At 37.6% G+C, this 24151-nt stretch overlaps 1 protein-coding gene across 6 annotated transcripts in view; it reads left to right on the forward strand.

Moving 5' to 3' along the window:
* shank3a (SH3 and multiple ankyrin repeat domains 3a) overlaps positions 1–24151 on the forward strand; it is a 323981-nt gene that overhangs the window by 286163 nt on the left and 13667 nt on the right. For 5 of the 6 annotated variants that reach the window (XR_007926184.1, XM_051870260.1, XM_051870262.1 and 2 more), the window contains 8 exons: positions 5141–5216; positions 12768–12850; positions 17265–17389; positions 17612–17747; positions 21633–21713; positions 22469–22492; positions 23412–23536; positions 23898–24003. Coding sequence is in view for 5 of the 6 variants with exons in the window: in XM_051870260.1 (XP_051726220.1) it covers positions 5141–5216; positions 12768–12850; positions 17265–17389; positions 17612–17747; positions 21633–21713; positions 22469–22492; positions 23412–23536; positions 23898–24003 (756 nt within the window). In the remaining variant the exon portion in view is untranslated. The remainder of the gene's footprint in view (positions 1–5140; positions 5217–12767; positions 12851–17264; positions 17390–17611; positions 17748–21632; positions 21714–22468; positions 22493–23411; positions 23537–23897; positions 24004–24151) is intronic. The other variant, XM_051870263.1, reaches the window with a different exon arrangement.

Here is a 24151-nt window from a genome sequence, read left to right on the forward strand (position 1 = left end):
AAGCGTCAAGAATACTTTTTGTGTGCAAAAACAAAACAAAAATAACAACTTTATTCAACAATTTCTTCTCTCCCCTGTCAGTCTCTTATGCAGTTGACATAGTGAACACAGTGCAGCGCCCGTGTTTACGTCCGAAAGCCCGCTCAGTATTGGCCAACACTGTTCATGTGTGCACCGTGACGCATACGTGTGATGATGACACAGGAGCCGGCCAATACTGAGCCAGCGTTTGGATGTAAACACGGAAGCGCTGAACTGCATTCACTGCGTCAACTGGAGTCTAATAGGGTAGAGAAGAAATTGTTGAATAAAATCTTTATTTTTTTGTTTTGTTTTTGCGCACAAAAAATATTCTTGTTGCTTCATAACATTAATGTTGAGCCACTGTAGACACATGGACAATTTTAACAACATCTTTAATACCTTTCTGGACCTTGAATGACTGTAATTACATTGCTTTCTATGGGAGATAAAAAATAAAAAAAACCTCTCGGATTTAATCAAAAATATCTTAATTTGTGTTCCGAAGATGAAAGAAGGTCTTACGAGTTTGGAACGATACAAGGGTGAGTACTTAATGACAAAAAAAATCATTTTTGGGTGAACTAACCCTTTTAAATACTAATACATAAATACAAAATACATACTATGGAAGTCAATGGGGCCCGTCAACTGTTTGGTTATTTATTTATATATTTAGTGATAAAAGTCAAATTGTATTCATCTATGAAGACAATTATAATGCAACAAGGTCAAAATCATCTTTTTATTTTTTCCTGTTTTAATGTTAGTGTCATTTCCTGTTTTGATTGGGGGGAAACTCTTCAAGATGGCACGATGCCTCTTTCACATAGAAGATGTAAAACAGTTCACAGCTTCTCATATGTTGATCTATTCTGCCATTTGTTTTGATTAGAAAAAAATCTGCATTTTAGACTTTTTGGCTTTAAGTGTGCTTTCATTGCAGCATCTGTTTGAGTTCTGGCCATCCACATCCCATCTGTGGCATATGGACGGTTCCCATAATCCCTTGCTGGCGCTGAGGCCCTGCCATTCATGGCACTGTTAGTTTAAAGTAGGAGCATATTTTACAGAAGCGTGGTGATTGGTTGAGGGGTTTTGACCAGCTTCAATCATTTAATCATGTCATCAAATTGCCATGATGAAGCTTTGAGACTCTGAAGGCCTTTGTATACTGTCACTCCACTTACAGGAAGCCTTTTTTTACTTCCAAAATATGATGAAAAGTCATTGTCTGCTGATTGATTATTTCTCCTTGTCCTGTATGGATGTGTATAATTTTACCTCATGCAAGAGTGTTTTTCAGGTTACTCTTAATTTTTCTGGCAGCCTTTTTATCTCACTACGAGTTCAGTGAGGCAGTGCTGGTGTATGTGTGTGTGGGATTGCATTTATTTGGCCGCTATATTGGAATAAATGGTCTAGTTGTTCGTTTAGCCATCTGGAATAGATGTGACTCAGCTGTGCTTCACGATCTTTGAATCCTATTTCCGGATCCTGCCTGTATGGTCGTTCACATGACATGAATGACTGTATCAACATATTCCATTGTTGAACAGATAATATATTGATTCATATACAGTGTGTTCATGTTATTTGTCATTTGACAGATGATTGTAGCATATAGCCCTCAGATCTCTCTCTCTCTCTTTCGCTCTCTCTCTCCCTCCTTCCTGTGAGAATGATAAATGATTGCATTATTCTTACTCTGGACACAGATGGCGAGGACCCTTGTAATCAACTACATAACAAATGCACTCACACACACATGCATGTCCATATGTTGATTTCATTTTTGCACAGTCCTTGAGTACAGAGTTGCAGATTTTTTGTGAACTTATCAAGTAAGTTATTTATACAGCACGATTGCAAATGTGATATTGATTTTATACAACAGTTTAATAAACAAGAAGTAAATATTAAGTGTCTTACATTTTAGACACAATATTGCCTGTTTTGCTTTATTTCACCACAGCAGAACTGTTTTGCATCTCTGAGTAACACACAGCGATGTTTCTATTTGAACGAATCGGTTGAATGAATGATTCAGTGACTCGGTCTTGTGGACTTACAATGGCTGCCGCGTGCGCGTGTCCGTTAAGTCCACGAGACCGTAGGGTGTCCCATTTGTCAGTTTTAGGCTTCAGAAGGGTGCTCGCGAGCGCCCCCTTTGCGGCCGATATGCGCCCTCGATGCGCACTTTTGCTGAGCCCGCACTGGTGCGAGCTCCACGGCAGACTTCTTCCCGACAGTCAAAGCGACGTTACGTCACGAAAGTGCGGGCTCGTAGGAAGGCCGTGAGTGTTTAGGGTGCCATTTGGGACAGGGCCAAAGGCTTTGTTCCTGGAATGATCAGCCATTTGAACGAATCAGTTGAATTAATGACTCAATGATTCACTCATTAACAGTGACTTGCACCACCTACTGGTGGTTTTAGTTTCACATTTAAAGTATCTTTCAATTTTAAAATCATTTAATATATCAACGTTTTATTTTTAAAACATCAAAATTATTTTTATTTTATTTATGCATTTCTAACTGCAGGTTAAATGCATTTATGTCACCTCTGAGCTACATTAAACAGTCTGTGTAAATACATCTAAATGCCACTTCAGATGCAGCTTCTGGGTTTCCTCTGCATTGCAAAGATGGATTTAGTTGATACTGATTTCATTTGTAACAGCCCTATAGTGTCTTATTATTCTAATTGAATCAATAATAAATTATGCGTAGACATCATTTAATTATGTAAGAAAAATGCCCTTATAAAGGTAAAAATGCAGATACAAGGTAAAAATAAATATAAACGTATTTGAAAATTTAATTTCTGTCACTGCTGCGAACTAACCACCACACAGAATATGAAGAATAACAAAAACTTTAGGAGTCAGCTGTCCATGGCATTCCTAAACCTCCCAAGGTACCAGCACAATCTTTGACGAAAGTCCAGGAAATATTGAGATATAATTTTTTGTCAATCACACCCCTACTCTGCAGGAGAGCGACACTCCAGGACCGACGTATAATCTATCATTTTTTAATTTACGAATTTTAATTTAAAATTAATTTATTTGTAATTTATTAATATTTTTATATTATATTGATATATATTTATTAATATGGTATGGTATAAAGCATGTAATATAACCTCTTACAGTGTTTAATGTGTTTACATTTTCTGAATAAAAGTAAGTGGTAGCAATGCTAGGATGTACTGAGTGGTGGGTGGTTTCATACGGGTCTGAGTCACACTAGCCCATTCTTAAAGGATTAGTTCACTTCAGAATTAAAATTTCCTGATAATTTACTTACCTCCGTGTCATCTTAGATATTTATGTCTTTCTTTCTTCAGTCAAAATGAAATTGTGGTTTTTGAGGAAACGTTCCAGGATTTTCTCCATACAGTGACTTCAAGACGAGCATCTGTGGTTAAAAAGTATGTAATTTTTATTTTTTTTTAGAAAATGATCCATCAGTTCACTAGATAAGAGCCTTATTCCTTGGCTGGGATCGTGTAGAGCCCTTTGAAGCTGCATTGAAACTGCAGCTTGGACCTTCAAACCCGTTGGTAACTGTTGAAGTCCACTATATGGAGAAAAATCCTGGAATGTTTTCCTCAAAAACCTTAATTTCTTTTCGACTGAAGAAAGAAAGACATAAACATCTCGGATGACATGGGGATGAGTAAATTATCAGGAAATTTTAATTCTGAAGTGAACGAATCCTTTAAGTCTGTGATACAAACTGTGCAGCACAAGCTCAGTGCCAAATTTGAATGCTTTTGTTTGGTGTTTGTTCAAATTCCTATATGCATTAGTAATAGTGATGCTTATTTATCACCCTCTTTCTCTCTCCTTCTCTTGCACTCTCTTTCTCTCTTTCTCTCTCCTGTGAATTTGATCTGTGTGTCCTTTCTTGCCTTCAAGTCATTAAAATGCTAATGCATGCTTTAACTTCTCAATTTTGTGGTGACAGAATAGGACACAGAGTCAGTAGAAGTAACTCTTGCTTTTCCTTTCTCTCTCTCTCTCTCTCACTCTCTTTTCTGTTGCTCTAATAATTTCTCTTGTAAGTGTAATCAGTTGTCAATAGTATATAAATATAATTCACATTAGTCTCAGTGAAGTGACTGAAGTGTAAGCATAGGCAGATTTTTAGATTTAGTTAAGGAATTATACAAAAGACACAACATTGAAAAACTGAGGTCAGTATTTTTTAAAGCATGTTATATATATATGGGAGAAAATGTTGAGTTTCATAGTATACTGAATTCAATTTCAAAACAAGGAAAATTTGATTTATCATAATATGGCTCCTTTAAACACACTCATGTTGGCACAGTCTGCAAGACACATCGCAGACTGTCAAATGGAGAAGAAGAGACATGTACACAGGGAATACTACAGTGTGACACAGGAAGAAGTGGAGACAGGGGACGGAAGAAAAGACAGAGGAAATATGCATTAGTAATCAGACCAGAGCAAGTGGGTCACTGAGTTTATTAAGAAAAGGGAGAGAGAGAGGGAAGACATGTTGAATTCAATAACACAGAGAGCAAAGTGTAATTCAATAACCGCTGTAACAATTTCTATTGTATCTAGGAAAGAAATGCATGTGCTTGACTGTCTGTTCTTGCCAGAAAATGTTTGTAAGATTCTTGTTTATAAGATTCTCTGGGTGTGTTTGTGTATGTTAGTTTGTGAATGTGAATATGTGTATATGTGTGTCAGCAGATTGGCCTTCTGTAGGGGAGCCGTGCATTGATTTCCAGCCCAAAGTCCAATCACATAAATCTAGTCTGGCTTGAGACACCATCCCTATTAGCCAGACCCTCTGACTGGATTAACGAGACCGCTCTCGCTCTCTCTCTCTCTCACACACACACACACACACACACACACACACACACACACACACACACACATACAGTTGACCTTGCCTATGCATTTAATTAAGCTTGTCTACATTTTCGCACACAAACAAACACCCACATTTTCACACAAGTCTGATTAGAGACATTTGGTCGGCTCTGAAATGCAATGCAAATATGATAAATGGCATTGAAAATGATAAATACGGTTGATAATGCATGTTAATATGTGTCATGTTTGTCTTTCAGAGACGAGAGAGGATCGAACTAAGAGGCTGTTCAGACATTACACTGTGGGCTCCTACGACAACTTTACCTCATACAGGTAATGTATACATATCATGCATGATTAATTAATATATGGGCATTTTGATGATCAGTAGTTCAAGGCTAACCTGAGACAGAGCATCGCCAGACAGTTATCCTGACTCAGTGGAGTCAGTAATTTGTAGTATTGAGTCTAGTACTGCCATCTAGAGGATAGAGGTTGTCAACACACTCCAGTGCTGCTCATATATTACATCATGTTTTCGTATTTTACCGCTCATATTTGCTTTTAATTTAAACAGTCACATTTGTTTCTCATTGTGTGTTTCAAAGTAAAAAATAATTGCTTAAGCACTTGATTCACTTGAGTACTAAATTGCAATTTACAGCTCAGTGTAATATTAAAAAACAATGAGCACATGCCATTAAATGAGAGGTCATGTTTTATATTATGCTCAATGTTACAGTGTAATTGAATATGTAAATCTACTTATAAATAATATATATTGTATTTAAACTGGTGTCCACGCTAGATTTTAAGAATGCAAAGTTAATTCTGTCCCACCAACGAATATGAGCAACAAGATCTTGCATGCGCTAATATAACAAATAATAATAACTTGGTAAAACTCTAGTTAATGCATTAACAATGAGCAATACACTTGTTACAGTATTTATAAATCTTTGTTAACATTAATTAATAGAAAATACAACTGTTCGCTGTTAATTCATGTTTGCTCTGGTCCATTAAATAATATATATATATATATATATATATATATATATATATATATATATATATAATACTTAAATTCATATTATTCTATTTATCTACTTCTCTTCATCTACTTCAGTTTCTCACAACATCACTCAAGCAGTTTCTCATTTGATGTTTGGAGACTTTTAGACTACAAAAGTAGTACACAATTTGAATATTGTAACCGGCAAAGCTGTCAAAATGAGCCATCTGGTGATGTTGGTAAAATGTCTTTTCAATATGCAAATTTGCCGGTCAGAGTTTATCATGCTTATGCAGCAATTTATGCTTTATGATTGCATACACATTCTCCCTATGTGACCGGCAGCTAGCACAACACATAGGCTAGTTTTTGTTACTGCTATTTTAGTCAGTTCTGTTGATAACTGTAATGAAAAGTGTTTCTGAAATTAAATACTGATTGATGTGGGAAGGAGGATGGGGATAAGATGACTTGGAGAATAGAGTGAGAGAGAGAGTGAGCGAGAGAGGATTAATTACCGGAGTCTCTCTGTCAAACTGATACTTTTTACTCTATTCATCTTCTCTTGCCAAGCTGCTCAACAACAGCAAGCAGGTCTAGAACAGCAGCTTAAAGAACTGCACCCAGTCAAATCAATTATGTGCTGTATCAGAGAAATAGACTCTAAACACACAAGACAAACGAAGCCTCTCCCAGACTGTTAAAATCATCGATTTCACAATTTGAGATATGAATGAAAAGACCATCGCCTTACTGAAATTCTCTAAATGTTCTCGAAACTCAAGGTGCATTTAGAAGTATGCTAATCAATTTAAACTGTAAATATTAGCATGTGAGTGTGCCAAACAACATTCAGCTAATATTACAAGTCTGCTTATCAATTTTAAACTGTAATATGCTTTAGCTTGTCTTCAAGCCTGGTTATAACTGGTTTAGCAGACTGCCACTCTTAGAAGAAAAGATAGAAAGGGTTCTGTCGAGCACTTCATATATCATGGATTTAGTTTAATGAATTAATTTCACTTGTAAACATACTTTAAGCTTGTAAACATACTTTATCACTAGAAATAACCCGTTAAACACAAGTTTTATGCAATCATTTAAGACTCCTTATATAGAACCTTTTTAACATAAATGGTTCCATAAAAATAAGTTAAGAACCATAGGGTTCAATATAGAACCCCATTAATACTTTTTGCATGCATTTTGGGCGGTTTGACTACTTCTTTAGCTGGTCAGGCTGGGAGACCTGCTTAAACCAGCTAAGACTGTGATTAGTTATGTCTGGCAAAAATATGTTAAGTCTACCAGTACCTGTCTACCAGTGTAAATGTTAATATGTAAGTGTGCTGAACTATGTCCAGCTTCACTGTTAAGTGCACTAAACTGAGTTAGCAAACACTGACATATCTGTGAAGAGCTAACACACAGACACATTCACGGAGAGCAGGTTAACTGGCTGAAGTTAAATGTGTGCTGTCAACCCCCTCTTCACGCCTCTCGCTAGTGTTCATTAGGCTATATGTGAATATCAGACGCCACACCGAGGTTTAGCTTCATGACATTGACAATGTGGAGCTAGCATGCTCATGTGCGTTCCCCTCGGCGCAGGAGATCATTTTAGGGAGTTGTACGCACTACATTGACAAGAAGTCAGCGCTACAGGAAACCTTCTTCCTGAGGTCTAATGGCCATTATATTCATTTTCACACTTCATTATCTCATCAAATTATCATTAGGCACTAGATTAGCTGAACTTGACTGTGAGGGTTTTTGGAAGTGGATAACAAATATTTGAAATGTTCAATGCCTTTGTATGACGGAAATTGTCCATAAGACAACCCAGACAATGTACATGAACTGTCATGCACTCTCACGTAAGTACTTAAGTGATACTTGCTCTTTTCAACAATGGACATGGTATTGTTACTGAGTATATTGTTACTTCAAATCTTCAAATTTATTTATATTTGTATATTATTATTATTATATTTTTAGTAACACTTAATAAGGTTTCATTTGTTAAAATTAGTTAACTATAGTAATTAACATGAACTAACAATGAAAAATAGTTCCAAATCTTCTCAGTTAATGGTAATTTCAATATTTGCTAATATATTATTAAAATCAAAAGCTGTATCTGTTCATATTGTTTAATGTACCTGAGCAAACATGAACTTTTCATGAATACATGAATATTTGTATTTTCATTCTAACTTTAACAAAGATCAATAAATATGTATTGTTCGCATTAACTAACAACAACTAATGGGACCTTATTGACCTAAAGGGGAGCTAAAGTGTTACAATATGTGTATATATATATATATATATATATATATATTATATATACTGTATATATAGTAACGTGTGTGTATCTGTATGAATATATATTAATATATGTATGTGTGTGTGTGTGTGTATATATATATATATATATATATATATATATTATACAGCTATAGTACTACCACAGTACTTTCTTGTAAGGAACGAGATATCATATAAAGCTATTGTTCTATGTTACTTTTTCTAAGTGATAACTTATGTATTTATTAAATAGATAATGGGAAGTGCAACCCAAATATTCCACTGTCCCAGTTTAATGTGTCTTGTCTGGGATTTTGTTCGTAAACAAATCCACAGCAAATACCCGTTCCAGACGCCCGACCGTACACTGATGTTATCACAGGCGTGACTGCTGTTCTGTAGGACAGAGCATTCCGTTAACCCAAGGCGCTAACGACACGAATCATCTGTAATTGATCTAATTGATTCTCCACTGCTTAATTAGATTCTTGTCACTCCTAATGCATCAGTGATGAAGACCCTTGGGGTACGAGAGAGAGATAGAGTGAGATGAGCTTTTTTTCTAATAGTTGATGATACAGACACCAGTCGTTGCTTTGGTCCCATGTGATCACATAGACAGTTTTTAGTTGTTTTGTAGTAATTATTCTACAAGCAGCTGTTCACAAAGGCTTTATTATGCTCTGTTTGTAAAACAAATTTCTAGATGGTATGGGTGTTATAAATTAACTGCTGTGTTTAGAGATATAGATTTTGCTGTAATAAAATTTATATCTTTTCCTGTAGCTTGACTGGTAGAGAATGGCCTTAGCAACGCCAAGGTCATGGGTTTGATTCCCAAGGAACACAAATTGATCCATGTCAAAAAAAAAAAAAAATCACTGTATCGAGTTATGTCTTGGATAAATGTCTTTTTAAACCCTTTACCAAAGACCTGAATTGTGAATCAATGCAATGCTTGAATGTTACAGCAAGTTGTTTAGCATCAGATAGCCAATCATAAATTAATTTATAATTACCCCATTAAATCATAATCACAAAGTCAATAGTCTCCAATATTGTTTGGTTCCCAGCATTCTTCAAAATATCTTCTTTTGTGTTCCGAAGAAGAAATAAATGTATACAGTTTTGAAAAGACACTGGGATGAGTTTACTTTCGAGGGGCTGTATTTCATGTTCTTGTCTGTACAGACAACACATCAGTAGTCTCATACATAAAACATCAGGGGTTGCGCCCTCTTTGCAGACTTGCACACCAGATCCTCCTGTGGTCTCAGGGCAAGCTGCTCTTCCTGGGAGCAGTTTACATCCCCGGGTGCCTGGGATGTAAACTGGGAGCAGACACCCTGTTGAGGCAGGGGCTGAGGCCCAGGAAGTGGAGACTCCACCCCAAGGTGGTGGAGTCGATTTGGAAGAAGAGCAGAAGTGGACTTCGCATCAGTGGAAATGACACACTGTCCCCTCTTCTTTTCCCTAACATATCCAGCTCCAGAGGGGCTGGATGCCATGGTGCAGATGTGGCCAAAGCTGCGTCTGTACGCATTTCCTCCAATCGCTCTGCTCCCGGGAGTTCTAGAGAGAATACGCCAGGACGGGGACCACCTTCTCTTGGTAGCCCTGTTCTGGCCGGCCCGATTATGGTTTTTGAACCTAATGAACCTCTCCTGGATGGCTCCGTGCAGATTCCTGTCACGAGGGACCTTCTATCACAGGCCGGGGCACAATTTATTACCCCTGGCCCGGAGATGTGGAAGCTTTGGGTTTGGACCCTGAAGGGGACCAACTATTTAACTATGGTCTCTCAGCCAAGGTTGTTGAGACTATCCTTAAAGGGACAGTTCACCCAAAAATGGAAATTCTGTCATCATTTACTCAAGTTGTTCCAAACATGTATGAATTTCTTTCTTCTGCTGAACACAAAAAAAGATATTTTGAAGCATAATGATAACCAAACAGTTGATGGGCCTCATTGACTTCCATAGTATTTTTTATTTTTTTTCCCATAATATGAAAGTCAATGAGGCCCATCAACTGTTTGGTTATCAGTATTCTTCAAAATATCTTCTTTTGTGTTCAGCAGAAGAAAGAAATTCATACAGGTTTTGAACAACTTGAGGCTGAGTAAATGATGACAGAATTTTCATTTTTGGGTGAACTTTGCCTTTAAATCTAGAGATCCCTCCATGAGGAAACTGTACACCCTAAAGTGGAGAGTCTTCACTTTATGGTGCAGAGAGCACCAGTTTGACCCAGTTAACTGCCCAGTGGCTTCAGTGCTGGAGTTCCTTCAGGAGTGTTGTTCTGCTGGTTTATCCCCCTCCATGCTAAAGGTCTACGTGGCAGCCATAGCTGCCTTCCATGCACCATTAGGCGATGGGTCTCTGGAAAGGCACCATTTAATTACCCATTTCCTTCGTGGCACTCTGAGGTTGAGGCCTGCAGTTCACGTGATAGTTCTGGCCTGGGATTTGGCCATGGTGCTGGAAGGGTTGTCCCTGGCCCTGGACTCGATATCTGAGAAATTCCTAACACTAAAAATGGCATTTCTTTTGGTGATTAAGTCCCTTCAGAGGGCAGGAGATTTGCAGGCCCTGTCAGTTACCTCCTTCTGCCTAGATTTTTCCCCGGGTAGAGTCAAAGCTATCTTACACCCTAGACTGGGGTACATGCCTAAAGTACCTACAAATATTGCATGTTCTATGATCTTGCAGGCCTTTCATCCTCTTCTTTTTGTGTTGGAAGACCAAGAGAAGCTCTGTCTGCTTTGCCCAGTAAGGGTTCCTCAGCTTCCAAGCAGACTATCAGTAAATGGATTATCGAGGCTATCTATAGCTTACGAGGCACGCAATTTGCCTTCGCCTCTGCTTGTGAGAGCCCACTCTACCAGGAGTTTTTTTCTGGGAGCAGCTACTTTCTACCAGGAGCAGCTTCTAAAGTCAAGAGTCTCAAACCAGAAACTATGTGATGCTGGGTATCCTTTAGCTTCTGTGGTATGTTGCACCAATCAGGATTGGAATAGTTGCACACATGCTTCAGATGCAGTCACGCTGAGGCGTTACCCATAACGTCAATGTCAGACGCAGCATCTTGTTCCCTTCTCAGGGAACCATGGTTTCAGTCATAACCTGAGACTTTTTTGGGTGGACTATCCCTTTAGACAACCAGAAAGGATTTACATGTATTATTTCTGCAGATAACAAGCAGTTAAATTGGTTTGTGAGGTTGCATGCGCATCACATGCTGTAATTGTCCAGTCAACAGTCTAGTCAATCTTATTAACCTCATAAGTATGCAAATAAGACTGTTAACTCAGGGTTTGCACATGTACTTTTTGAAATTTTAAAACCTAGCTACTCAGGATGAACTAACCCAGCAAGGTGAAATATACAACATGACGCAAGATCAACTCAGGATTATAGGTTAAAGTTGCTGTAAAACGTAAGTTACAACAGATCTTTCCTTCCGTAATGTGACGTACATAAGAGTGGAACGGATTATTGATTGTAAGAAAGGGCAGATTTTAAGCGGAATAAATGATTGGCATCTGGCATACTTTACCGTAAAATCCAGTTATGGCATTTTGAATAAAAATTACAAACTCAAAACAAATTTTTTAAAAGTTGAACATATGCATGGATGAATCTTTCACAATAAGATCAATAACATTCATTTAGAAAATAGATAGGGTGACATTTCATTTCATGTCTACTTTAACCCAGAACAGTTTCAAGCGGGAAAAGCCAACCGTTTTAGATAGAAGCGTCCACCATATGCTATGTAAATGTAGAACAGCACAGTTAATCATAGCAGTGAGGTTAGTAATGTGATTTTTGTATGTCTAAGTGCACTATTTGTATGTGTGTGTTGGCGGGGGGCTGATCGTGTCTACAGGCGGGTAACTGTGGCTCACATGAGTAAGGAAGAACAGATTTGTCCCTGCTGTTAGCGCTGATGATAGCTATCTCCATGCATCCAGACAGATGGACCGTGTATGTGTGTGTGTATGTGTGTTCGGGATGGTTATAGGGGGAAGAGACCACCATAGAGAAAGATTCTTTGTGTGTCTCTGACTTGCTTTCTCTTTTGTGAATGCTCATCCCATCTTTTAATCACTGATGGGCTGCACTGTAAGGCATGGTTGCAGGATTGGCATTGTCTTTTTACTTTTCTGGCTTTTAAAGGTTTTTTTTTTTTTGGATTTGGATTTGGACAGCGAAAGAGTTGAAGGCCCTCATATTTCTATCCTTTCATTTAATAGCATAGAAGGCTGGATATTAGTATTTGTCCAATCTCTTAATGCAGTTAAAGAGGCTGCACTGGAGTCAAACAGAAGGACAGGAGCTTCCACCTGAGATTTTTCATATTTTTCATATTGTCCACACTCTCACAGCCAGAGCTTTTAACCTAATTGGCTCATCATTGGAGTGGGACGGGGATCAGGGAGAGTAGCATTGTGGGGGTATGTCCAGGTGGTAAACCCCACCGCCTGGCCGTGGAGCTCCTCATACAGGCATGGTGTTGGAGTCTGATCTCACTGTCCTGCTCTGTCTTATGCCCAGTGATTACATCATCGAGGAGAAGAACGCTGTGCTCCAGAAGAAAGAGAATGAGGGATTCGGCTTTGTCTTGCGAGGAGCAAAAGGTAAGACCTGACATTGAGCTCATGGCTTCAATTTGCTGTTACAGTCAAAGTTTCAGCTTCCTTCACATTACTGGTTTACATTACACTCTTAAAGTCAGCAAAAAATGATATTTGAAACCCATTTTACTTGGGTAATATGATGTATTTCAAAGTGAAACAGAATTTTTTTTTAAATAATTTTATTTGAGAATTCATTGAAACTGGCCAATCAATTTTTGGAATGGAGCTAGACTTTAATGCAATTTTACTACAACAATATTTAGATAATTATTTGGTTAAAGCTACACTATGTAACTTTTGAGCCCTACATGCATCTTGTGAAAGAACATATGCAAATGTATGTTTGCAATTTTCACTGAAATCTGTCCTGACCGCCGTATAAATTAATCATTATTTTAGGTTTATCAAAGTGTATTTATAGAGTTCTTGCCAAAATCAGTATTGTATCTGTTCAGTATTGAAAAGTCAATTTTTAATTTTACTCAAAATGCGATATCTGCCGTTTTATTCTGTCATGTTTTCTCCCTTTCTTTCCAAACCGCGACAAATGCCAATTTCCCTTCTCTGCAGAATGCAATATATCCGCTCAACCAATCACAGCGCAAAATTCCACACACTGTAAACAGTAATGGCGGCGCTCTGAACACACCCGGCATCGTAGTTTTCCTTATCTACTTTGTGCTTTGTGATCAACAAAAACAGAAAAATGAATAATTTTGACGGCATTGATGAACCTGTGGTGGTTTCTGCGGTGGGTAAGAAACGTAAGCCATCGAAATGTAATCATTTACACGAGGAGATTAAGAAGATGAGGCACTCGGGAGGCGGAAAAATGCCGGCTGTTGCTTATTCTCACACGACAGCATCACATTTCTGTCACGGTCCCCAAAACTGAATCATTAACAGTTTTTGGAAGCCGTTTGGCCAAGAATGATTAATTCTTGAATCTGGCATTGCTAGTTTTGATTCTGAACATCTGATAGAAAAAAAACACAACATGATTGCTATTTGAATGTTTGCAGTATAGCGACGCCCCTGGGTAGTTGCAGTCAATTCCAATGTACTCGGCAAATGTGTTATTTTTATTTTAACCGTGCGGTGGCGCCAGATACTCTTTAATCGGTAATGACAAAAGGAAACATAATTAATTTATAGCATAAACAAGATGCCCCGTTGAATTCATTTTGGGAGCGATGACTGAATGTATTTTTTGTCCAGTGTATATAAGATTAGTATTAGACCAAGTTCAGAGGCTGTCATATATATGGATCAACTTACTTTGTTGTGTATTTTCAACAGTTTCAATATGAAAAATAACTTTTATATTGATTCAATGGATTAAATGAATTTTAATTGCATTTTGGGAAACAAACGTGTCATGGATTTATTGCATTTTGTGAAAAAAAAAAAATTATAATAAATGTTTTAAAATCAAAATCTGGATTTGAATTTTTAATGTTATTATAACCTAAAGGTGCTATGTGAAAGTTTAAAACAGAAAATAGTGGTTTTCATCTTGCCACTTTCTTGGTAAAGAAAACACCTTTTTACTCAAATTAATCAAAATATAGTTATAGCGTTTTGGAACCAAACTCTTCATATATATATATATATATATATATATATATATATATATATATATATAGACTTACACTAACATTCAAGTTTGGGGTCAGTAAGACTTTTTTTAAAAGATATTAATATTTTTATTAAGCAAGGATGCATTAAATTGATCAAAAGTGACAGTGAAGACTTATAATTTTATAAAAGGTTTCTACTTCAAATAAATGCTGTTTTGTTTTTTTTTACTTTCTATTCATCAACTGTTTTTAACATTGATATAATAAGAAATGCAAATAACAAAGCAATAAGAAATGTTTCTTTAGCAGCAAACCAGCATATTAGAATGATTTCTAAAGGATCATGTGATACTGAAGACTGGAGTAATGATGCTGAAAATTCAGCTTTGTATCACAGGAATAAATTACATTTTAAAATATATTAAAATAGAAAAAAGTTATTTTAAATTATAATGATATTTCGCAAACGTACTGATTTTACTGTATTTTTTATCAAATAAATGCCTTGGTGAGCATAAGAGACAGAAAAGGTTGTGTACTTCGCCAGAGGTTTCACAATAAATTGAGTGAAAAATCTAAACACAACAACAATCAAATATTGGAAATTCCAAAAAGGTTCCAATTAGAATCAAAAAGAGCTGTAAAAAATAAGATCTTCTAGTTGTGATTTAAAGAACCTTGAAAGCATTGATCTGAAAGACGTACAGTATAAAGTGCATCAAGAACTTTTTAATCTCCAGTCAATAGCCATCCTAAGAAACCCTGTAAGGACCTAAAGTACTGCAAAGAACCATTGAACCGAGATGTAGATTTGCTCTAGAGTTGCATTAAAGGTACACTATGTAACTTTTTGCCCTCTAACGGTTAAAAAACAAAACTGCATGCATTTTGCGGAAGAACATTGTTTTGTTTGTGCTTTGGCACTGCGTGACTGTGCGGATTAATATAGTTATCCTACTGCTCATTGCAATGTTTTCACTATAAGGCTTAAGAGATATAACCAGTTTAGATAGAAAGAATCTCAAGCTGACTAGCTGAAGACGTTACTGTAGCTAATACGCATTAATAGACATGCCATACTATTAATGAGACGACCTTTCACAGTCGATAATGCTTTACAATGAACTCTGTTAGAGAGAAACAAATGGAAATGTATCTGTTCAATAAAATACCTTACTCAACTGTGGAGTAATAAAAACGCCATCTCTGCGGTGCTTTTACAACATTTCAAATCCCTCAGATCTTGCCATCTCCAAAAAAGCCAAGCCGTTGTTGATTTGTTTTATTACGAGTCCTGTCACGTTCTCTTTTTGCAAGCAGAAGCTCCTTTTTTTAAAACAGGTGTTTCCCCTGAGGTTCAAGTTTTAGCGTGCTCCATCGCTCTTTGCGACAACTAACCTATGCCAATCCCACACCCAACGTGCATCGAAGTAGCCGGAGTAACTTTTCTCTATTTACAGATATGACAAAACACGCAAGGACAGGTGATGTATGTACACAAATGTCCCGCAAAAACCATCCTGTCCAGTCTAAAATATAAACACTTATAATAGGCTTACCAAAGTGAATCAGGGCAAGACCAAATCATGTTTTGGAAGAAAGATTTATGATATATTGACTCATTTTGTTAATTTTGAACAAAAAAAAAAAAAAGTTACATAGTGTACCTTTAAAATGAATATTCCTCTAAAACAACATCCATTTACAATTATTGTAGTACATTTTTGTCTACTTGGTCTATTCATACTAGAGTTACATGAAAGTTTAAACTCAATGCATATGAGTGCAACAGTGTATGTGTCTTACAGATGCAGTTCTGGTGACAGCAAAATAGAGTTAAGTGAATGTTAACTTCATTACTTATAGAAATGACACAGTGTGAAGCAGTGACCCTCATATTTGATTATGTAGCATATATAGTGATTACTCAACAGCATTATTAGACAGTTGTGTTTGACAACATATATAGTTCCGCAGGGTTTGTGTGAGAGTTTATAAGCAAATGTGAGGAGTGTGTGTGTTAGTGCCCATTCTCTGGGGTGGCACCATCCTGGGTAGGAGTTATGAGTTCCTAATGCCATCTGTCACCCACATGGTGCATTAATATTTCTTACGAGTATGGGTTTCAGCTGGTCTTTTTATTGATTTCATAATTCCTATACTATGACTATCTCAAAGATGAAGAGCAAAGCACTTACAGCTTTATTTAGACATATGTTTGTTTTTACAAAAAGGCACATTTAAAGGTGAATATGTCATTTCTTACAATTTTTAAATGCGTTTACCTATCCCAGCAGAGATATCTGTAAGTAAGCCATTCATTAGCTATGTTTCCATCCAAAGTTATCTGGCATTCAGAGGTGGATGCCTGATGTTTGGAAATGCGATCACGTGAGACAGTTCTGGGAGGTAATTATACCCAACCATTTTGATGACAGACTTTGGCTCAGGCATTTCATAATGACCAAACCAACATTTGAGATGCTGTGCAAGAAATGGTCAGCTGGTTAGTCTAGTAATCCAATCACATCCACTGTTGTGGCAAAGTCACGTGAGTTGCGCATCAAGGGATTTATTCAGTAAATGTGTTTCCATTGTAGTTTATGCACATATCTTCTTATTGGATAAAAAATTATCTGCCTCAATTGAGCGCATACATTTTTTATGCACATTTTTGGAATTTGTACGCATCTTGGTGTTTCCATCCAGTGTTTTTTTTATGCAATATCCAAAATTATGCATAAAAATAGATGGATGGAAGCACTGCTATTGACTTCACAAAGAGTCTAAGCACCAGTATGTGATATTGCATATGGTTTTCTGTTTTTGTGTAGCGGAGACACCCATTGAAGAGTTTACACCCACACCTGCCTTTCCCGCACTGCAGTACCTGGAGTCTGTGGATGTTGAGGGCGTGGCCTGGAGGGCGGGGCTAAGGACTGGCGACTTCCTCATTGAGGTATAGGATTGATTTTTCCCCTGATATCACAGATCTTTCCATATCTCCTTTCATCATGTTTTCATTTTCAGCATATAAAATGCAATTATGTTTGCATTTTAAAATCAAAATCTGGATGTATAATGACCTTGCATGTATAATGACCTTGAGTTTAGTCTGAGATGCTTTGAATGTGCCAGAGGGGCAGAAACAGTTATGATTTGTTTGTGATTGGTCTCTTAGGTGAATGGTGTAAACGTGGTAAAAGTGGGACACAAGCAGGTGGTGTCACTCATCCGGCAGGGAGGAAATAGCCTCCTGATGAAGGTGGTGTCAGTCACACGCAAGCCAGAGTCTGAGGAATCAGTCAGGAAGAAGGGTAAGGTGCTTGTTCACTTCCAACAAAACTGATTTATCCTAAATATTAAAATGCAAGTAATATTAACAGGGTTTGCAGCTTATAAACATCTTATAAAATCTTAATATGTTGCCTAAATTTAGTTGGATATGTCCTCTTGTGTGCTTAACAGCGTGTCTCTCAAGAATAAGTCAGTTAGACAAAAATAGTGTAATATTGTAAATGTGGTGCTGTAGTTGAGTTAGGGAATGTGCTGACTGCTGGTTTTGTTTGTTTATTGTGGGCGGGGCTACTGCAGTCAGACAGAAGGGCTCTTAAAGGCATGGGTTGCTAGGGAACCAGCCTTTGATGCTCTGTACTGTATGTGATGATCAGACAGTGAGAGATCTCTCTCAGCAGGGCGAATCCAGTCTCAAACATGAGGAAAAGAAATTCTGCAAGAATGAATAAAGAAGTGAGTTTAATGATCACAGCCGATCGTGATGGTAATGACTGTGTTTGTCAGAAGAGAAAACTTTAGGAGCATTAACTAAATGACAGGGTTGTTTGTAACAAAAACTTGTGATGACTAAGCAGATTGAAGTGTCGAAGTGTTTTCTGTGCAGCTTTTCCACATACACGCATTTGTGCGTTCCTACACCCACTCAATCGATTAGCAGTTAAATGAGTCTACCGGTAGAGTTATTAGAACTATAGCAAAACCTCGAAACCCAAAGAGGAAGTCTATTCAATATCCGGCAGTAAACTATCCTCACTTTTATCTGCAACTCCCACACAATCCGAACCCTTCATTGACCTGTGTTTGGCTTTAGTAGATGATGGAACAGCATAGGAAGTAAGTCGTTTAGCAGATGCGTTTATCCAAAGCTCCTCACAGTAAGGTTTGAATCTGGCTTGCTGGTTCAAATAGTGTTGATGCTTTAAAGGGGATGAACTTCTCCAAGAAAAGTGCCATTAAGCACCACCAAGCTAAAAGAAAAAATAGGGGAAGAATAGTGAAAATAGCTGTATTTTCTGTATTTTCTTAGTGTAAATAGTGGTTAGATGCTATTTATACTTAGTGCAAATAGTGGCAGATAATGTTTGTACCTCAGTGTATTGTATTATAAGACAGTAAGCAATAATAACAACATATTCAGTATGTATGATTATATTCATTAATGGATATCATAAATGGATGCTGCTTTATTGGGACATTGCTTGTACTTGACATTACCTCCTCTACTCCTAACCCTACCCATTAAACACTTTATTCCCACTATTAAATTTCCTGATAGGCACTTTATTTCCACTTTTTGAACATTTTCTTAATTTTTATTTAAAGGGGACCTATTATGCAAAATTCACTTTTATAAGGTGTTTGAACACAGATGTGTCCACAATGTGTGCAAACAACCAGCCTATAATGGTAAAAATCCACCCACTCCTTTTTTTATATTCCCCAAAAATCATAAACAGTCTCTCCAAATGCGCAGTTCCAGATTTCCCCATACTCTTACTTAAGAGTAGGGAATCCCCGTCCATGACTGGTGACGATTTGCCCTATTAGCATAGATACAGCCCTGAGTGAACCGCAGCAGTCCACCATTTCTGTTTACTCGCTGTAGCAGCTGGAGATGTACAATGTCTGCACCAAAAAACATTACAAATGTTGTTATTGGATGTACCAATGAACATACGAGTCTCCATAGACTCTCTGCATCTGAGCCACTGAGGACACCATGGTTGAATTTCAGTTAAGAAGGAAATGTGCCGAAGAAAGTCAGTAAAGTGTTATATATTTGCGCAAATCATTTTACACCAGGACTGCTTCATAAACGAGGGTCAATTCAACACTGGATTTGCACAAAAGATTAACATGACGGCACATGCTAGTCTATGAGTTGAATCAACTCCACAGCAACTACATAAATTTATCCACTAACCGTTCAGAAACGTCCAGATGCATTCTAAAAGTTGTAACTTCCATCAGTGTCCGACTCCAATGTGAACAATGTAAGTCTGAACACCGTTACTGACGTTCATCATTTTGGCTGAGTGAGATACACCAGCTTTGTTGTTGTTGAGCAACCGAAGCGCGAGCTGCTAAAGCTCTGCCCTCTTCTGGAAAGCGGGCCGGGAGCAGCAGCTCATTTGCATTTAAAGGGACACACACAAAAACGTTGTGTTTTTGCTCACACCCAAATAGGGGCAAATTTGACAAGCTATAATATATGATTTGTGGGGTATTTTGAGCTGAAACTTCACAGACACATTCTGGGGACACCAGAGACTTATATTACATCTTGTGAAAAGGGGCATTATAGGTCCCCTTTAAAATAAATGCTTCTCTGAGCTGAAATGCGATGGGAAAAGGGAGAAGAATGAATTTGGTAAAAGGTGGATTCAAACTCAGTCGTGTCAAAAGTTAAAGCCTTGCTCTCCATGCCACTGATCCTGTTATCAGCTGGATTTCCTTTGTAATTTTATCTGGATCAATCAGACAATGGTGGGCGGAGATAGTGTAAAAAGCCTCTGCCAACAAGGTGGGCTATTTGCACTTGGTGTAAAAAGACACTCCGAAAAAAAAATTATTGAACTAGTTGACCTCACTAACCAACTAGTTGAACATCCTGATCTATTTGTAAGGCACTTATTACAAATAAAATGTAAGTTCTTGCATTCAATCTTTGGTTTTATAGATGCGTCAGACAGTCTTCCTGTCTCTTTAGCATCTCGCCCAGTGGGCATTGTGTTTACAATGCTTGTCTAGTTAAATTTGTTTACGTTTCTGTGCTTTGTCTGTTGCTCAAATTGTAATAAAGTCTACTGTTAAATATATTGCTTAAATGTGTAAAGTGCATTAACTTCATTCATATTTATTGCATATGGCAGATGCTTTTATCCAAAGCTGTGTACATTAAGCTGTACGGTTTAGTTCATGCATTCCCTGGGAACTGAACTCATGACCTCTGCGTTGTTAGCATCATGCTTTACAGCGTAAAACAGAAATGAACTATCCCTACAATCAGAGCGAAGTGATGGGTTGTTTAAGCTTTTAAGACCCACCTTAAAATCTTATTGTCAATAAGAATGTTGTTCTTACTTGTCAAAATCATAGTCACCTGCAAAGTTATTGCATAACTCTGGGCTATGCAAACTATCACACACTTATACACACTACTGATGAAGTAATAATGGAGTGTCTGTTGTTAGTTTTGTGGCTATATCCTCCCACACACACATACAAACTCACACACACACAGATTCTCACAGTTTAAATGCACAAACCCAGGCCTTGCTCCTGCCAGAGTTGCCATGGTTACTACAATGCATGTTTGAAGTAAGTATTGCATTAGTGCCTTGGTATTTCTCTCCCCATCTCTCTCTCTCCAGAGCTCCACTCCGGTCTGCAAGGTTGTTAGCTGAAGGAGTGAGGAGTTTTACGCTGATGTTATTGAGACAACAGAAGTGTCTGATCTCCTGGAACTCTGTTCGTTTTCTTGGTGCTTCTTTTTATGCTGATTAGGAGCTTATAGCATGCTTAAGCTATAAAGCGTCAGGTTTTGTTTCTAAGAGACAAAGAGAAACTCGACCACCCTTTGGGTTGTAAGAGAATGAATGTGAAATGAAGGATTTTGGGAGACAAGTATTTCTTTCTACCATCAGAGGGCAACCAAGGAAGGAAGTGGGTTTCTGGATGCGTACGCACACAGGAGATGTCTGACAGTTGCATGATTCTATGTTGCATGTCAGAGAGAGAAAGACGGCAGGAGAGAGTTTAATCGTGGTGCGGCAGTGTGGTACATTGAGATCTTCGGATGAAGATGGTGAAAAAGCGCTGGCAGCTGCCGATGGGCAGCAGCCGTGAAGGCCCCACGCCACACCATCCCATCTTCTCATCTACTCCTTGCCTTTCCTCCACAGCACCCCCGCCTCCAAAAAGAGCGCCCAGCACCACCCTTACCTTGAGGTCCAAAAGCATGACTGCTGAGCTCGAAGAGCTAGGTAAGACACCCTCAAACAAACACATACTAGATTTGTGAAGTTGAATATTTTTTCAAAATTTCTTTAGATTTAATAGCGTTAATATTTTTACCACCGGTTCTTTTTTGAAGGTGATGAATTAATTTTAGCATGCTAACAGTTTACTGGGTTTTAGCATGCTGTTAGCACAAAAAAACTCTCTCAGGGAAGTAACATCTCTAAATTCATCCCCGTGAAAGCCAACAAAACACTGCTTCTGTAACAAATCCACAGCCTTCAACAATAACTTTTACAGCAATACCTGTCGCATTGCTGCCGTTATTATGCATACTATTTCTGTGCAGTAAAAAGGTTATTGTTAATTTAACTTGTATATTTGTTAAATATCTCTCATTTATCCTATTGAAGGACTGCACGTTCTTGCATTCAACGTGTACAGTCTTCCTTATAATCAACTAGTCATTCAGATTATGAAATGGTTGATTATGAAAATAGGTGGTTTAACACATGCACACACTTGGATGCAACATTTTCTGCCTATCTGTCTCTTTCTCCCTGTTGCTCTTTCTTGTTTATTTATTAACTGTGTCATCTCCCTCCTGCAGCCATTTGGGCTGTTCGAAACATCAGCTGTCTTTCTCTCTCAATCTGTGCTCTGAATTTACTGAGTTTATTACGCACATTCACACTCACATTCTCACACCGAAACACATATCGACATTTGCTGCTGTGAGACTTTAATGGAGAAGTGTTCTGTACATTTATTTCATGCTCAGCCTCTGCAAGGAGGAGAAGAGGGGGTGAGTTACACGTCGATGTTTTTAGAAACCGACAAAATCACAGCATTATTCAACATGTGTATGCAACCATCTTCACCTTGCTCATGCTGGAATATGCTTTATTTAGCTCTGTTCCAAAACCTAGTGAGCTGCCTACCTATAGCCAGCATTTTGGGGCGTTCTCAACACGAAGGCAGCAAAATTATGCTGTCTTTTAAAATACCTGGTTTTGGATGTCCCAGAATAAATTGAAAATGCTCAAATATTAAAATTAACATTCTATATTAACTTTATTAAAAGTTAATATTATTAAAGTAATTGAATAAATATCGAATACATTTAATAAAGTATCAGTAAAATTATAAATGATTTGATAAATGCTTATTTGAATATCACACTCTTAGGGTAGCAACATGTGCCAATGCCAAACTCTGTGGAAATGCATTGTGTGTTTCGCCTTTCATATGCTTCACGTGAGGACCGCTATTTGTGTGGCATGTGGAGTGTTCCAAATTAGTCACTTATGAGGTTCTATTTCAGTTAGGATGCTGCCTAAGGGACCGTTCACACAGGATGTATTCTCTCTCCATCTGTGTTGTTGTTTTTTTCAATTGTTTTTCTTTGTAAACATACTTTGCTAAACTTCAAAAGAACAAAAGATTGCATCTTGTGTGAATGACACTGCTCAAGTAGACAGTATACAGCAGGCAGATCTATAGGTTGGAACTGAGCTAGTGTGTCATACTACACCTTTTGCCATAAATAAGGAGCAATGCATTGTGGCATTGTGTTAATTCAATTTTGTGTCATTAAGCATTTCCATTTCATATTTACTTCGTCATTATTTTATTTCAAAGCAAATATGATTCATATTACATCTTTTTGAGTACTATTTGTGTGCATGTGTGTAATGAACTTTTGTATGTGTGTTTGTTAACAGAAAGGCTAGATGAGATTTTGGCCTCTCAGGAGACAGTACTGAGGCCAAAGGTAGAAGCAGACTACAGAGCAGCCACGGTGAAGCAACGTCCTACCAGTCGCCGAATGACACCAGCAGAAATCAGTGTAAGATACAGTATGTGCACACACACTAAAATTATCAGAAAGTGTCCCATTTCAGCTGTATTGACCAGATATGTTGTCTGTATACAGTACAAAAGTTTGAGTCAAAATGCTTTTTTATTTTACATTTTTCAAATTGAGAAACAAATTGCAAATTCAATGCTGGTCTAATGTACCAGCATAGTTTTACTGTATAAAAGCATCCAAAACTCAACATGCTGTATGCTTGCTGGTACTTTGCTGGTTCTTCAGCAGGGTTAAAGCCACTTACAATAACAACGGCAAGCAGAAACACTCTGTTGATAATATGACATCATTTTTTGCTTTACCTTTTAGCAAAAATTTTTTCTCTGTTTTTGTGCAGTCTCTTTTTGAGCGGCAAGGACTTGCTCTTCATGGTGCTCTTCACCCAGCGTTGGAAAAAGCCCACATGCAGCTGCCGAAAAGCATGGCTAGGACAAAGTCTTTTGGTAATCCTTTACAAATCTTTTTCTTTCTTTCTTTTGATACAATATTAAAGTGTTACACTTTGTTCTGGTTTCTTTTGCAAAGAAATCTGTATTTTGATTCACAAATCTGAATGACTGAAGTAACGTTACAGTTACAGACACACAGTAG

The sequence above is a fragment of the Ctenopharyngodon idella genome, chromosome 18, assembly GCF_019924925.1.
Source record: "Ctenopharyngodon idella isolate HZGC_01 chromosome 18, HZGC01, whole genome shotgun sequence".
Taxonomy (NCBI): Eukaryota; Metazoa; Chordata; class Actinopteri; order Cypriniformes; family Xenocyprididae; genus Ctenopharyngodon; species Ctenopharyngodon idella.